At 46.7% G+C, this 17,262-nt stretch overlaps 1 protein-coding gene across 4 annotated transcripts in view; it reads left to right on the top strand.

Moving 5' to 3' along the window:
- The window catches only part of LOC115162286 (kinesin-like protein KIF26A), a 100,088-nt gene extending 84,932 nt beyond the window's left edge, over nt 1-15,156 (top strand). For 3 of the 4 annotated variants that reach the window (XM_029713441.1, XM_029713443.1, XM_029713444.1), the window contains 11 exons: nt 1,376-1,585; nt 1,979-2,072; nt 2,537-2,799; nt 3,684-3,867; nt 5,102-5,261; nt 7,299-7,461; nt 8,235-11,523; nt 12,519-12,712; nt 13,732-13,755; nt 14,105-14,255; nt 14,424-15,156. In XM_029713441.1, the coding sequence (XP_029569301.1) occupies nt 1,376-1,585; nt 1,979-2,072; nt 2,537-2,799; nt 3,684-3,867; nt 5,102-5,261; nt 7,299-7,461; nt 8,235-11,523; nt 12,519-12,712; nt 13,732-13,755; nt 14,105-14,255; nt 14,424-14,608 (4,917 nt within the window). In that variant the 3' untranslated portion in view covers nt 14,609-15,156. The remainder of the gene's footprint in view (nt 1-1,375; nt 1,586-1,978; nt 2,073-2,536; nt 2,800-3,683; nt 3,868-5,101; nt 5,262-7,298; nt 7,462-8,234; nt 11,524-12,518; nt 12,713-13,731; nt 13,756-14,104; nt 14,256-14,423) is intronic. The other variant, XM_029713442.1, reaches the window with a different exon arrangement.
- The last annotated feature ends 2,106 nt before the right edge of the window (nt 15,157-17,262 follow it).

Raw genomic sequence — 17,262 nt, 5'->3', positions numbered from 1 at the left:
GCACTTGGCTGCCGGAACACTGGAGAGGAATTCCCTCTGTGGCAGAATGGGATCGCCACCACACATTGTTCCTTAGTGCCGGAGCCAGGATCTGTGGCAATATTTATAAACAAGCCATGGGAACAATAGGCCTTTTGTGTGGGCGTGCTGCGAATGACATAGGAGAGACACACAGAGGATGAAAGGACCAGTCTGAGGTGTAGGTTTTGCTGCCTTTGCAGAAAGGGGAGGTGGGGAAACAGTTAGAATTATAATCCGCTGCTCATACCACAGGGACTCTCACAGGCATCATAGTCATTTTGTTTTTTTGCGATGGAGGTTTTAGTTGTTTTTATTGTCCCAGATTGAACTCCTTATCAATGTATGGTTGTTAAATCTCAAGCTGTTTGTAACCATGAAGGAGTGGGGGAGCGTGCCGATACACTGGTTCAGTGGATTGACTACCATTATGGTAAACCCTAAACACACTGAGCTTTCAGGGATTTTTCAGAGCGAGGAGAAGCACCCTTATCCATTCCTCTGCCTGACAACAGAGATGTTTATGTCTCCTGTCTGTCATACTACAAGATAGTCAAGGTTGAATTTTCACAATAAAATGTTGACAGAGTGAGTGAGGATGTTTCTCTTATCAAAGGAATCATCCGCTCCTACATGTTCTTTATAAATGGTATTGCAGTTGTCACAGAATCAAAAGTGTGGATTTGTTTGAGGGGGTTTGTCAGGGAGACTGACATAGATTAAAACACGCGCATACACCACACACACACACAGCTTCACCTATAACGTGGTGTGCATGCAGATGAAACCTGCTCTCTCCAGTTCAGGAAGTGCCAACAGACACAGCTGGCAGAATAGCTCCACTTGTCATGGCCATAACATAGTTCCAACATTAGACTAGATGAGAGATGTCACAGTAGAGGTGTGCTAAATCAACACCTTAAACACGACCAGTGACATACCATCCTGTTAGGATCATGGTGTATCGTGACAACTGAAGAGACACAGAATCTATGGACTCTAAGTTTAGACTCAATACAAACAGATCCGAGAGAGAGAGAGGCCATATGTTCCAATGCTACAGAGTTGCTCTTGGTCCAGAGAGCAGCCTGCTAGTTGGATAATCCCTCAGCATGGTGGTCGGCTCAGAGTCAGTCATTACTGTTATGATTTACAATCTCAACCGTACACTGACAGGCTTTGTGTTGACTCCGTTCTCTCTCCATTACAAATTCCTCCCATGTCTCCTGTTGCTGTGTGTACTGTATGTACCATGTTATCTGCCTGTTATATCTGTTTTTAATGTGTGTGCTAACATTTGCCATATTTACTTACATATATGTTCTCTCTCTTTCCCTCTCCTCTCCTTGTGTTGCAGGTAAAAGTGATGATGCGTATCTGCCCCTCCTTGGAGGCTCCTGATTCGTCCGAGTCCATGTCCTTCCTGAAGGTGGACCCCAGGAAGAAGCAGCTGACCCTTTACGACCCCTCAGTCAACGACCACGCCAACTCAGGGCACAGGAGAGCCACCGTGGCCATCCCAAAGATCTTCGCTTTCGACGCAGTGTTTACCCAGGATGCCTCTCAAGTAAGGACCAAGCAGTTGCAGACTGTGTATACTGGCTGGGTGCAGTCCAGGGACTTAGTGAAAAAATGCCTTTCTTGGGTCGGGACCATTCTTCCCAGTATGGGCCTCAACAGCTGGGGCTTTTAAGTCTGGGGAATGAATTGAATTCAGTCCACTTATATCTAAGCTCTCCTTTCATAGTCCAGTTATATCTAACCTCTCCTCTCCCAGTCCAGACCTTACAGTCTAGTAGAACCATGGCCAAATGAAGATCAAAGTGGAAGGGCCAGACACTGAGGACATGTTTACTTGACGGTGATTGAGTAACAGCCAGGCAACTATGTTCTGCCCTCTAATCCCCCAATCGCTCTCTCTCTCACACTCTCTCTGTTTCTCCCTCTCTGTCTCCGTCAGGCGGAGGTGTGCTCAGGGACGGTGTCTGAGGTCATCCAGTCCGTGGTGAATGGTGCGGACGGCTGCATCTTCTGCTTCGGCCACGTCAAGCTTGGTAAGTAAGCCCCTCTACTCCCCTCATCTGGCAAAGAAAAACACTATTTTTGACAGCCTGGTTTGATGTTCACATTCACAAATGATTTAGTGGTGCACGGGAGTGAGCTGAGGAGAAGACAATAGAGTTTGGATGAGCAAGGGCAAGTGAGAGATGGTGGTGAGGGGTGTCTTTCATTTTACCCACTGTCATTGACCTGGATTCTTCACCCAGTCTGAGGGGCTGTCATTTCTCAGAACAAGCTTCATTGTCCCTTTTGTTCTCCACTGTGCTCATCCTACAGTGATTGCTCCTTGAATCACCCCCTTCACAAGTTCTTATAGACACAGTAGATTCCCAATCAACTGTACCCAATCCAGACAGCATATTCCAAGTCTTCTCAGTTTTAGGAGAGGCATGAGCAGCAGGCTGTATTACTTGTATATTAATGTCTCCTTTCCTCTCACCCTCTCCTCCGTCTCCAGGCAAGACGTTCACCATGATTGGCAAAGACGGCTCCACCCAGAGCCTGGGCGTTGTGCCCTGCGCCATCTCCTGGCTCTTCAAGCTCATCAACGAGCGCAAGGAGAAGACGGGCACGCGCTTCTCTGTCCGCGTGTCTGCCGTGGAGATCTGTGGGAAGGGCGAGGCTCTGAAGGACCTCCTGTCTGAGGTGTCCATAGGAAGCCTGCAGGATGGACAGTCCCCAGGGGTCTACCTGCGTGAGGACCCCATCTGTGGCACTCAAGTGAGGGAAAAAAGGCATCTAGACACGTGCCTGTTTTCTTGCCTTTCTTTGTTCTCCCTCTCCATTTCTCACACTCTCCGTCTCGCTCTCTGTCTGGTATATATTAGTGTCTGTGTATTGATCTGATTCTCACTGCCATCTACCTCTGTCTGCCCCAAAGATTTAGGCCTTTGTATTGTCAGTTCTTTCATCTCCCAGGTCTTTCCTCTGTGTACGCTGAGCCCATATTGCCCTGCCTTACCCATCTCAATAATCCCTGCTCTATATTTTCACCAAAGCCATCCACAATATCGACGTCTTTTCCATACCTTTTTATTGACTCCCCTGTCAGCATCCATCAGCATCTATTACCTCTGTGTTAGCTCTGGTCCTCTGCAGCACAATGGGACTAGTTGGGGGGATGGGGGATTGAAGGCACTGACAGGTGTTGTCGTCTGATGTTGTTTTTTGGGGTTCTGTGTGGACTGTGACTTCAAAGGCTGCCTGGAGTCCTGTGAAGCTCCTCACGGCTCCTCCTCCTCTTAGTAACCACGTGATGTGCCTCCCTACTAGATGCCCCCCTCTCCCCTCTCTCCACACCCATCCACCACCACATCCGTGTGGAGGAAAGTGCCCCTGCTCCTCCATTACCTCTCCTAATCCTCCTCCCTCTGTGTGCATATCTGTTTCCCTATAATTGCCCCGGAGACCCAATCTAATGGGCAAGAAATGTGTGCTTGGGTCCAATTAACTGTCTCCCCTCTCTCGCTCTCTCCTTTTTCTCTCTGCTTTCTCTGTTCCCTTCTCACTCTTTTCCCTCACTCTCCAACTCCATGCTCTTTCCTTCTCTCTACCCCTTATCTTTTTTACCCCCCCTTACCCTCTCTTCCCTCCTCCCCCCCCAGCTCCAGAACCAGAGCGAGCTCCGCGCCCCCACGGCGGAGAAGGCAGCCTTCTTCCTGGATGCAGCCATCGCAGCACGCAGCACCAGCAGGCCAGACGCAGATGAAGAGGAGAGACGCAACTCTCACATGCTGTTCACGCTGCACATCTACCAGTACCGCATGGAGAAGAGCGGCAAGGGAGGCAGTGAGTACAACTACTACTACTACTACTACTACAACACTATTACTACTACACTTATAACACGATTACTACTACACTACATCTATCAGTACTACATGAAGTGAGGCACTCTCTGAACTCTAGTGTCACTCTGTGTCCTAGTGTCTTTGACGGTGATAGTGTCAGATTTTCATTCATCATTCTGCTATTCTATTAATCATTTCACTCGATTCAACAAGTGCTCTGACCTTTTCGATTCTTCCACAAGAGATAAATGCACTGAACCATATTGCTGCACATGGACAGAAAAAATATTTCACTGGATGATTATGGACTTAATGGAGTAAAGGTAATGACCTACAGTAGTTTAATGATGAGGACTTTATTATGCCTTAATGATAGTGTTAAGTAGCAGATGTAATTCCACTCATCAGTTCTGGTGCTGATGATAGTTCTTCAAGTGTCTGTGTTCCCAGAGGTAACCATCATATCCATAGGAGACTGCACCACACTGGGCTCGATGGTGGATAAAATCTGAATAAATCTGAATGGATAAAAAACCTCAAGCCTCTCATTTGTAATGTTGATGGATGGGTGCACACTAGCCTCTATAAAAAAAAGTGACTTGCTTGCATCCATGTGTTGTGCTAAGCGGAGGGAGAGAGTGCGCACAGATTTTTTATATTTAATTGTACCTTTATTTGAAGCACTCCATTTCTAAGTATTGCTGACAAGAGTTTAATGGTTCACCGCCTAGTCTGAAACTCTGTAATTTTCTCCCAATCATGTGAAATAACATATCAGTGACCTACATTACATTACAATGTGCTGCCTCGCTGCTGAATAACATTTGGAGAAATTCTGCTCATTTTCCGTCTACACTGAATTACTGTATACTTTTTTATTTTATAGCACAGCACCCCAAACTAGTCATCATCTAAAATGACAATTTATGTTCCAAATACAGTGACTCTCCCCCTTGGTTTTGTGACAACAAGATCCTTTTATTTCTGGACGTTATTACCTGTCTGTTAAACTGAGACAATCTCAGCCCAGATTTGAATCACTTCAGACCGAAAGGCTTACTTGTGAATAAATCAGACTGCCATGTCTGGTCTGGTTTGGGCTGTGCCACTCCTGCCTAAATGGCGCAGCAGCAGCAGCACGTGGGAACCCGGTCTTCCTTCAGAGGGAGTGTCTGAATGTGTCTGTGCTGGGATATAACCTCACCTGGCTCTTCTTCCTGTGTCATCTACAGTGTCGGGTGGACGGAGCAGGCTGCACCTTATAGACCTGGGGAGCTGTGAGAAGGTGCTAAGTAAGAGCAGAGACGGAGGGGGAGGCCTGTGTCTGTCTCTCACCGCGCTGGGAAACGTTATCATGGCTTTAGCCAATGGAGCCAAGCATGTACCTTACAGGTAGGGGAACTAGTCTGTACTTTTTATACCTTGATTATGTAAAACCAGTGTCAAGTATGAAGTCGAGTATGTAATCAAAATGTTTGAGACAAGTTTATTCATGTACATTTACCTTCACTATCAAGGCTGTGTTTATCTAGCTTGCTATAGATTTTAAGATATGTATCATTCTCAGCCATGTAGTTTTTTATTTTATTTAACTAGGCAAGTCAGTTAAGAACAAATTCTTATTTACAATGATTGCCTACACCGGCCAAACTCGGACGACGCTGGGCCAATTATGCTCGGCCTACGGGACTCCCAATCACGGCCGGTTGTGATACAACCTGGATTTTGCTACACTATGGAATCAGAAATGAGGTCAATAGACAGATAACATTTAGTTTGGGTAATGCAATGCATACTGAGGGCTCTATTTTACCAAACCTAACGCAATGGTAAATCTAAGTGCTGGCTGTGGCACTATAGGTTCGTGGGTGTGTCAGAAATATTTTAGCTATTTTCACCACCAAAATTATAGGCACATTTGCTGGCCGTGGGTTTTGCTGAAAACCAGTTAAGGGTGTGTCAAGGTTTGGCCCCTCACTGGCCAATCAGAACATGCTTCATGGCTAAATATGTGGTTGCTTTAAGTTGTGTATTTACGGCCTTTTATGTATTGCATTGTCATCAACTCCAATTGGAATGTTAGTCCGTTATAGCCTAGTTTGTTAAGTAGCCTGCCCCACATTTTCTAAATATGTTGAACATGTTTGCAGTTCTCCTTGTTCTAGTTGCATTTCTTCAATATGGAAATACATTGTTAAACATATGCTATAGTATTCACACAGATATAGGGGCTAGGCCTACTGTAAATTGCAGTCTGGACATGGACATGCCAAACGTAGTAAATAAGCAAGATTAAATTCACAAGGCTATTGATAAGGCCTAAAAGACAGCGTATAGCCTAATTATCAAATTCTAATCAAAACTAAACAATATCTTGTTTTAAATAGGCTGTCTAAATACAGTTACAGCACCATAGTTGCTCCCTGTGGGCATATAACAACGTAACTTAGACTATGGAGGGTTTTACGCACATTCAAACTTTTCACAGAAGATCCAATGTAAAGAGAAAGGTGGAATATCCATTCACCGTTATACTGCTCGTAAATGTCATGTTTTATAAACATCATGGAACCATTTTACAGATCAGATTTGCACTTCTCCAGAAATAGCAGATGAAATTGCATTGCATTCCAGCCATGTAGCCTATGTTATCACCATAAACCCATGGACGGGTAATATTTGTAAAAAGTTGTTATTAATCAAATTAAACTAAAAACAATCAATCCGCTTTTTAAACCAACAGCAATATTTCAAAATAGTATCGGGTATTGGGCAGAAACCAATAGTTTTTTGGGGGGAAACCAATAATTTGTTTCTAAATAGGAGATTCACCATCACAAAATGCACATCTCTCTTCTATGGGTACTACTGGATAGGCTGCGCTTCTGCTCTCAAAATCCATGCCATTTATCAGATGTGTCACTGTTAAGAGAGTCTTAAAACTTCCCATTTAGCACTGCATGAAATTGTCCCTTTTGCAAGTGTTTTTAAGGACACGCCTCAAATATTGCCAGCCAACCCACCACAGTGGAAGTGAGCTGATGTGAGACAGGTAAATGACCAAACCTGGCGTTAGGGCTGGAAAATGCCAGTGCACCAGTTTTTACATGACAAAATTGCAAACTAACGTGCATTTGACATTGTGCCTCCTTACCGCCAGCCGAAAATAGAGCCTGTAGTGTAAAATCGGGAAAATTAGCTGGGAGGAAATATACTAAGAGGTTAGAACCGAAAATAACAGTTGAAGAATATGAAATGAGTCTCTGGCACCCCAGACTAATATTACGTGTTAAGGACATTGGTTGAATGTAAACCAACACTAACGTTTGTTTGCTAGTCATTAGCACAGACAGGGATATAAGGCACTGAAAAATCCTGCCGTTTCATGAGCAGTAATGATAATGGTGTGTGTGAACATATCATCTCTAGGGACAGCAAACTAACGATGCTGCTGAGAGAGTCGCTGGGTAACATTAACTGCAGAACCACCATGATCGCCCACATCTCTGACTCCTCTGCTAACTACGCTGACTCCCTCACCACCATCCAGCTGGCCTCACGCATCCACCGCATGAGGAAGAAGAAGTCCAAGGTCTGTGTCTCGACTCGAAGAGCTTTCAGTATCATAGGCTGTAAACATTGGTATAGCCGCATGGGTATTCTCTATTTGAACATATTTCGATGAACACAGCACTTACTGTTTTGATGAGGGAAAGGCATAGATTCTCACAGTTATATATGTTTTTAGTGATCTCAAGAGTGTATTACAGTGGTGTTATTAACAGAAGTTGCATTGTTCACCATTTCAGGGCCATGGTATGAAATGAATCAGGGCCTCTGTTAATTCAAGGTTATTAGTGCCATAATTCAGAGCTAGTTTTTCTTGGTTTCTCAACACATAATCATGTAATCAATAAGGCTGCCTAATGATTAGGGAAATAATTACTCCAGATAATTAGGTGGAATGACAGCATGTATTTATTTTGCATTGGTCTCCGGCGTGATTATAATGCATGCCACGCACACCAATTCATATTATTGACATAAATCTCAGTGTGCCTATTGATGTGCACTTTTAACCTTTAAATGTATTGACTGGCCATTTTAAAGGGATTTATATTTTCCTTACAATTGATTCCACCCTGAATTCATTACACGATTGAATTAAATGTAAATTGAAAGAGAGACATGCGGAAAAAATGACATAAAGACTATTTAAATAAGTATAAAGTAATAATGTTATAGCTTGAATATAAGAAGTGTGCAGACAGTCTAATTATGTAGCAGTCTTGTACTAAGCATTTTACACATATCCCATATACACTGTTTTGTAAGTGTCTGTATGTGTTTCTGGCTGTCTTGCAGTATGCATCCAGCTCCTCTGGAGGGGAGAGTTCCTGCGAGGAGGGGAGGATCCGTCGGCCGCCCCACCTCAGACCCTTCCACCCCCGGACGGTGGCCCTGGACCCGGACCTGCCCTCCCTGCTCAGCGACCCAGACTACTCCTCCAGCAGCGAGCAGTCCTGCGACACCGTCATCTACGTGGGTCCGGGGGGTGCTGCCATCTCTGATAGGGAGCTGAGTGACAACGAGGGCCCCCCTGCCTTCGTCCCCATCATCCCCTCTCTGAACAGGAAGCGTTCTGGGAAAGAGGGCTCCCTGGACAGAGACCACTTCTTCATGTGCAACACGTTTGCTGAGCTGCAGGAACGCCTGGAATGTATTGACGGCAGCGAGGAACCTACAGCGTTCGTTGGAGAGGGTAGGGGAAGTCAGGCTAGCCCACAGATAGACAGCAAGGCAAAGGAAGGCCCTGGCTCAGCTTCCCTAAAGACTGTAAGTAAAGCCTCCTTCTCCCAGGAGAATATCTCACCCAAACTTCCTCCTAAATCTGTAGCCACTCTGCCATCCAGCAGCCCCCAGGTAAGCCCCTCAAAGTCTAAACTGGAACATTCCAGAGGGGTTTCAGAGAACGTGTGCAGAACGAGTGCTGATGGTGAGAAGGTGATGATGTCAGAGAGCCAGGCTAGCCCAATCGAACAGGATGTGGCCACGGTGCCAGCCTCTGAGCCAGTGGTGCGGGAGAAGGTCTACTTCAACAAGAAGCCCTTACCCAAGCCTGCTCCCCCTCCCCCACAGCAGAGGGACTCACGCAGAGGCAACGGAGAGGCAGAGGAGAGGTCCACCACTAGATTGCCGCCCGTGGGAATGAGCCATCAGACTGGGAAACGGGGGGAGTCTGGGGGCTCCCATTTTCTTGGTAGAGCCCAGACCAGGGGACCAGTAGAGGTGTGCCAGCTGCGCTCCACCCTGAGAGAGAGGTGCCTGGACAGGGACATCCTCCGGGCTACGGTGACCCTGCAGCAGCCTGTAGAGCTGAACGGAGAGGATGAGCTGGTGTTCACTGTGGTGGAGGAGCTGTCCATCGGTAGCATCATAGACAACGGTCGGCCCTCTAGCATCATCAGCTTCAACAGCGACTGCTCCCTGCAGGCCCTGCCCTCCGGCTCCCGGCCCGTCAGCATCATCAGCAGCATCAACGATGAGTTTGACGCCTACACGTCAGCTGTGGGGGGTGCAGTCAACATTGAGGTGCTCACCCCCTTACAGGATGACGCATTTGTGTATGTGGGCAGCAGGGGCTCGTCCATCAGCTCCTGGCTCAGTGAGGTCAGCGTCTGTACTCTGGAGAGTGAAGGGGCCCACTCGGCAGACGTCTTCCTCCCACAGACTAAGCACATCGGCCCAGAAGGCACCTTGTATCTGGATTCCCTGGATATGTTTCACTGTGAATCATCCCCAAGGGACGCCAAGAACTCCCTGAATGACAGCGGCTTTAGCTTTTCTGAACTGGACAGTGATAGCGCAGCGTCTAGCAAACTGTCCCTGACAAAGTGCCCTCCGTCTCCCGAGTCAACCAAAGGATCCCTCAGATTCCCATCCAAAACAGCGAAAGTGAACTTTCTCAGTTCCTCTTCACAACCCTCCCAGGGCCCTTACATAGTCCACTCCAGTCTTCCCAGGAAAATGAAACCTACCTCATCCATCACCCATAGTAACAGCAACAGCAGCTGTCGTGAACCACAGAGACAGGAAGTGAAGCAGGAGGACCCCTGGCAGCGCATTGACAACCACTCTGAACCTCAGCTCCCAGTACCCAGCGCCACTGCCACCAGCAAGCTCCCCAGAACCCCAGTGAGTGGCATTCCCTGCCGAAAAGCTGGTGTTTTCAACAGCAACAGCGTACCTCGCCAGCCCAAGGTGCAGGGCTCTACCTCAGCCCAGAGGGTGGTGGACGGCTGTGAGAAGTCGCCCAGCAAGAAAGCAGGGTCCCCCAGCAAGATGCCTCAGCTCAGACGAGGGGCCACCACCCTTGGCACCGTGCCTGTCATCCATGCCTCCCCAGAGACCAAGGTCACCACCCAGGACATCACAGCTACAACTAACAGTCTCAAGTTCTCCTCTCTGGGGAAAAATGGGAAGACCAATGGGCAGAAAGCCAGCATGCTCCCCAAACCTGGTGGTAACTCACCTCCTCCCCCTCCAGTGCGCAAATCCAGTCTGGATCAGAAGAACAAGACCATGCTGCACCAAAGTGCCTTAAAGTCTGTGTATGGAGAAGCAGGGAGGCCCTTACTCACCAGGGGGACAGTGTCAGAGGATGAGCTAGAGGTCCGCTGCAGAGGAGACTCCAACAGCCTCAAAACATCCAGCCTCAGGGGTGACTACACCTCGGCCAAAGCCACGTCCAGCCTGAAGGCCAGAGGGGATTCTGGACAGAAGCATTACGGCAGTCAGATGTCTCTGGAGAGATGTGACAGCATGTCCATGGTGGGCTCCAAACCCACCCTCAGCCGAGAGAACAGTGGGGCCAGCCTGGGCAGCAGCATACCCAGCAGGCCAATTCCCAGATTTGGTTTACCCATCTCAAGCAGCTCTGCCATTGCTACCTCCCCACCTTCCCCATGTAGCACCACAGGTGCTCTAGGTAAACCTGGGCAGGTCAAAGGTAGTGTTAACCCCAGAGTGGTAGGAGCGGTCAATGGAAGTAAGGCCCGTTTGTTGTCAGCGAGCAACTCTAAAGGCCTGAGTTCCTCCACCAAGTCCCTGGCAGCTCCAGCCTCCAGGAACCCAAATGCCAACCTCCCCCCAACTGGTAAGACCTCCGCCCCTCGGGCCACCGCAGCCGTCAACAGCAAGCCTGGCCGAGGCACCATCATGGGCACCAGGCAGGCCATGCGGGCAGCCAACAGCCGGGTCAGTGAGCTGGCATCAGGCAGCACATCAGGCAAACACCTGAGGGGCTCAGGGGACTCTGATAGTGGTAATGACAGTGGGGTGAACCTGAGTGATGACAAGTCCCCCGTGGCCATGCTGCCCTCCCCCTACAGTAAGATCACAGCCCCCAGGAGGCCGCAGCGCTACAGCAGTGGACACGGCAGTGACAACAGCAGTGTTCTGAGTGGAGAGTTGCCCCCAGCCATGGGCCGAACAGCCCTCTTCTACCACAGCGGGGGCAGCAGTGGTTATGAGAGCATGATCCGTGACAGCGAGGCCACAGGCAGTGCATCCTCTGCACACGACTCCATGAGCGAGAGTGGGATGTCTTCCTCAGGCCGCCCCAGGACCTCCAAGTCCCCAAAGAAACGCAATGGTAAGAGCTTTGAATCTGTACACATCATTATGCATTATCTCTGATAATATCCTGTAAAACCGCATACTGTTAGGGAATCAAAAACATGTGAAAGTTCCATAAAATCCCAAGCATTACTTAGGTCCTTTTGCAAGCCTTCTTGTTTAAGTCCAGTCTTTGATGTTTTTTACAAGCCTCTGTGTGATGTCAGAAGTCAAACAGTCCACTTGTTAAATAATGGAGAAGGTCATTAATGGAGGACATATGTCCAACTGTCTCTGTAAAAGCCTCTTGTCTAGAAGTCACAAAGCACGTCTATAAATTCCCCCTAATTGCTTTGGAAAAGCAGTTTTCTTGCACAGAGCAGCTTAGAAAATCCCTACTTAAGGTTTGTTAAGGGTGAAGGTTCACTGCTGTTGACTTTAACTAGATGTGTCATGCTGAAAAGCAGACTGAGTGGTGTTCCCATCTGAAATAAGAAGTACAGTTTTGCAGTTCTCCAGATCGAAGCAGCATGGCAGAGAAGTATAGCACAGAATCCCCAAACAACATCGAGTACAACCTGTATCTTTCTCCAACTTCCCCGGGCAATCTTGTAAAGATAGCTTTTTAAAATGTGATTCTTATAGTTTATTGGTTTTCTCACCTTTCTGATTCAGCAGAATACATTACTCTTATATGGGAAATGTAATTAAGGTATGTAATGAGATGACTTTGAACTAAGTTGAACAGCACTGGAAAGTCGTGACCATGTTCCAGCTCTCGTAGATTTATATAGTCAACCTTTTCAATTCATATAATGGGGTAGGAATATGATATAGACAGTGGTGAAAGCCTTATACATATGCAATCAACAGCACGCTCAGGAGGTCCGTGTAAAGCCTGCTATCGCTTTACATCTCCATCTCAGCCTCATACATATTTACTGATAGAGCCGTACAGCTCGGCCCTGGCAGATATTACCATTGTATATTTCCAGCAGTAATTGATGTGCCTGTCTGTCTGTGTCTCGCCAGGGCTCCAGCGACGGCGGCTCATCCCGGCCCCCCTGCCAGACACCTCATCCCTGGGGAAGAAGACTGGCACAGCTGGCCAGTGGGTGGATCTGCCGCCCATGTCAGGACCACTAAAGGAGCCCTTTGAGATTAAGGTGTATGAGATCGATGATGTGGAACGGCTCCAGAGGAGGCGTCAGGAGGACTCAGCCGAGGTGAGTGAAGGGTCACGCTTACTGTCTGTAATACAAGCTCCCCATACTGTAACTGAACTTATTTTAGAGTCCTGTCATTAGGTTCATGTTCATTACTACATACATGCTGCTTAGCAATGTCAGGCTCAGCAATGTTCTGCATGTGCCACATTGATCTCAGCAATATTCTGAATGTGCTACATTGAAGCCAGGCATGGCATCGTGGGAAGGTCTTGGCTCACTCCTTCCCAGTTTCTTATTAAAGAACAAGATGAAAATATGCATCTTAGACGTTTGACTTTCAGTCTGCCCAATGGTGATTCCCAGCGTCTGTGTCTGTGTGACCACAGTCAGAGCCCAGTGTTACGCTAGTCGGACTTCTTAGGAATGTGAAGAGATCAGGACGCAATTACTGTCTGGGGTTAATTGGTTTAGATATGACTGAGGCTGGTGCTGGTCGACGGAGGGGGAAGGGGTGGTGGTGGAAAGAGTAGTCCAGGAATTTGTGATGAATGTGCGTTCCCCCCTCCACAGCCCATCAGCCATCACCATGGCCCATCCCTGGCTGCCTGATGGCTCTTTATGGCTGGCGCTACTTGCCATGGGTCATTAACTGCTCCCACAAGTTTGAGGTAGCCAGACAGGGATTTGTTAAGAGAAGATATTAAATCAGCTAGTGGTGGTTTGATTTAGTTTCAATTAGGAAAAGATTATCTTCAATTTGTCTTTCCCAGCCATCACTGGCTGAATGGCTGGGGAAGACAAATTGAAGACCATCATTCCCAGACCAGTTTTGGAATACCATGTAATGTGTGCATCAAGGCTTGTTTCAATGTGTGTATATTCACATGTCTATTTGTGTTCCCATGGATTTTTCTGTGTGTATATATATATATATATACAGGGTTCAGTACTCTGTATATTCATATCTGTTTGTGTGTTCATGTTTGTTTGAGTTCTAACTGTTAGATCATAACTCTAGAGTAAGAGAATATTTTGGATCTTTTCTATTTACTCTTCTTCCCCTTTCTCCTCTTTACCAGCCATTCCAAGATGTTGAGAAGGTATGTTGATTTTGCTGGATGGCTGAGGCTTCATTATTCTGTAATGGGAGTTGGGGAATAGTTTGGAGTGAGGGAAGAACAGGCATTCATTGCATGCACAGTTCTCAAATTAGGTTTCGGCCCATTGTGACAGGAAACCAGTATTCTTATATTACAATACCTGGAAAATGTCCAGAAATGTTAATATAAACAACTGTGTCTGTATATCCTGCAATTCTTTAGCAGCAACAAAATGCTAGTCAATGACGGCCATGAATTATCATCTTCAAGCTTTCTCTGAATTTCAAACCGTTCCTGTCACTCACCACCCTATCGTTTCTCTCTCTCTTTCTCGCTCTCGCTCTCTCAGGGGCTGCTGTACTTCAACAGTAAGCTGAAGGTTCTGGAGCGGCGGCAGCAGCAGATCAGGGAGCTGAAGGTCAAACACCAGACACTGAAGGAAGAGCTAGAGGACACCAAGACCCGGCTGATGATGGACCCTTGCAAGTGGATAGGAGAGTGTGAGTATCTGCTAGACTATTCCAGGATAGGGGCAATTGGGAATTTATACCTTTTTATTCTTCATATTCCCCACCAAAATAGAAAGTTATCTTCCTATTGATAGTTAACTTGATTCTGTGGACAGTCTTTCAGTTGACTTCTCTGCTCTCCTGTCTCTTCTCTTCCAGTTGAGGTGGACCAGGATTTGGACAAGGAGTCCCAGGAGTACCTGGAGGCCCTGAGTCAGGTCACAGAGGAGCTTGATTTCTGTGTCAACATATGCAAGTCACGTGTCATGATGGTGACATGCTTCGACATCAGTGTGGCATCACCGCCTGACACTCAAGAGGGGCTTCGAGAAGTGGAAGTCTGAGAAGGTGTGAAATGAGAGATGGAGAATCCAGAAAGTGAGAAAGGAATGAGGATGAAATGTAGCAGCCAGTTCATATTGCTGGCTTGAAGTGACAAGAAAAACGAAAAGACAAAAGATGAGACAAAGAGGACGAGGGTCTTTGCATGAAGACAGAGGAGATCTGAACCGACTTATCTGCAGTGCCTCGTTGTTCTGGACATGTTCATGTTGGAATGGGAGAGAAACGTGTGCACAGACAACAACGGTGTCTGTGTTTCCTGCATGATGAGAGAGAGGCCATCATTTACCCAAGAGTCATTCAACGACAACCAGAAGTGCCTTTTTCACTCAACTTATTTTGAGTCATCATTTTTTGTATGGTGCTAGTATCATAACCAGCATACCTAAGCAAACCCTGAACATATTCCTTTTAAGAAATAATAATTTTATATTGCATTGTATAGTGTATTTATATGATTATGATGTGTGTAAAAATATCATTTGTAGGTAAAAAAAAAATGTAAGAAGAAAAAGGAAGAGCAATAAGCTAATGTTATTGCGTTCCCAAACTTTGCCTTTTCTCATGTTTCAAACCAACCTCAGTCAGCATTTTGCCCATTTATCCAGCCTCTTTGCGCCTTATGTTATCTTTCTTGTTCCGTAGTTTTTCTACCTTTTAAACCAGGTCTGTGTTATCTTGTCAAGGACTTGGTTTGCTGTTATCACTCAACCACTGCCAGCGGAGCTGTGAAAGCTAGCAGGGTTGAGTAAATGTTTCCTCCCTCCAGTTGCCTTGATCCCAAAGGGCCCCAGTGGAGGTGCTGAGATGGGTGATGGTGGAGGTGTAGAAAAGGGGAAAGGAAAGTATGTGGAGCTCAGCTTTGTTTGCCCCTTGTTTATTTAATAGAAAATGTGGCAATGGCAGAACATATCATACACCATACAGGGACTGCTCCCAACAGGCTGTGTGTACGCCATGATTCATGGGTGTGACAGTAAGCTCTCTCTGGTGCTCTGTGTTAGGGGTGTCCAGAGTCCAGTGCGCACTGACAAGGCATAGTGGTGCTTGTCAATGCGTACATTTTTATCCCTAGATGGGCCTCGACTGTGTTCTACTGACACGAACAAAAGGGCATAGATGAGATGCCACAAGCAAAGGTAATTCTACGGCTCTTGTGTTGTACTCTTTTTACTGGTGCCAAGCCTTGGTTCTATGCATTCCAACATTCTCACTCCCACTATAAGAACCTCATACACTATATATACAAAAGTATGTGGACACTCCTTCAAATTAGTGGATTCGGCTATTTCAGCTACACCTGTGGTGTATAAAATCAAGCACACAGCCATGCAATGTCCATAGACAAACATTGGCAGTAGAATGGCCTTACTGAAGAGCTCAGTGACTTTCATCATGGCTCCGTCATAGGATGCCACCTTTTAAACAAGTCAGTTAGTCAAATTTCTGCCCTGCTAGAGCTGCCCTGGTTAACTGTAAGTGCTGTTATTGTGAAGTGGAAACGTCTAGAAGCAACAACAGCCCAGCCGCGAAGTGGTAGGCCACACAAGCTCACAGAACGGGACCGCCGAGTGCTGAAGTGCGTAAAAATCTTCTGGCCTCGGTTGCAACACTTACTACCGAGGTCCAAACTACCTTTTGAAGCAACATCAGCACAAGAACTGTTCGTCGGGAGCTTCAGGAAACGGGTTTCCATGGCCGAGCAGCCGCACACAAGCCAAAGATCACCATGGGCAATGCCAAGCGTCAGCTGGAGTGGTGTAAAGCTCGCTGCCATTGAACTCTGGAGCAGTGGAAACGTGTTCTCTGGCGGGATAAATCACGCATCACAATCTGGCAGTCCGACTGATGGATTTGGGTTTGGCGGATGCTAGGAGAATGCTACCTGCCCGAATGCATAGTGCCAAATGTAAAGTTTGGTAGAGGAGGAATAATGGTCTAGGACTGTTTTTCATAGTTCGGCCTATGCGCCTTAGTTACAGTGAAGGGAAACCTTAACGCTACAGCATACAATGACATTCTAAACAATTCTGTGTTTCCAACTTTGTGGCAACAGTTTGGGGAAGAGCCTTTCCTGTTTCAGCATGACAATGCGCCCGTGAACAAAGCGAGAAATGGTTTATTGAGATTGGTGTGGAAGAACTTGACTGGCCTGAACAGAGCCCTGTCCTCAACCCCATCGAACACTTTTGGAATGAATTGGAACGTCGACTGTGAGCCAGGCCGAATCGCCTGGCTCACAGGCTGTTGTGAGGCTGTTGTGGCAGCAAAGGGGGGACCAACTCCATATTAAGGGTCATGATTTTAGAATAAGATGTTCGACAAGGAGCTGTCCACATACTTTTGGTCATGTAGTGTAGATCAACACCACTGACAGTTCAAAATGACTCAGAACCCTCCTTTAGATCTGCTTCAAAGCTACATATATATAACACTTCTCTCCAACATTCTATTTTCTTTACTAATTTAACCTGATGTCTCAATCAAAGACTAGGATAGGCTCCAAGAGTAGTGTCCTAATTAAAGGCCATGAGAAACCACAGTTTATACATGCAGTGAAGCAACTTCAGATGTTGATGTTGTATGGCAAATAAATCAATCAACCAATTGTATGTAGTGGCCAGAATGTGTGTCTGAATTACTTCTCTTAAAACGG

The sequence above is a fragment of the Salmo trutta genome, chromosome 25, assembly GCF_901001165.1.
Source record: "Salmo trutta chromosome 25, fSalTru1.1, whole genome shotgun sequence".
NCBI classification, from domain to species: domain Eukaryota; kingdom Metazoa; phylum Chordata; class Actinopteri; order Salmoniformes; family Salmonidae; genus Salmo; species Salmo trutta.
Note: the sequence above shows the minus strand (reverse complement) of the source record. Positions and strands in the feature narration are given on the sequence as shown.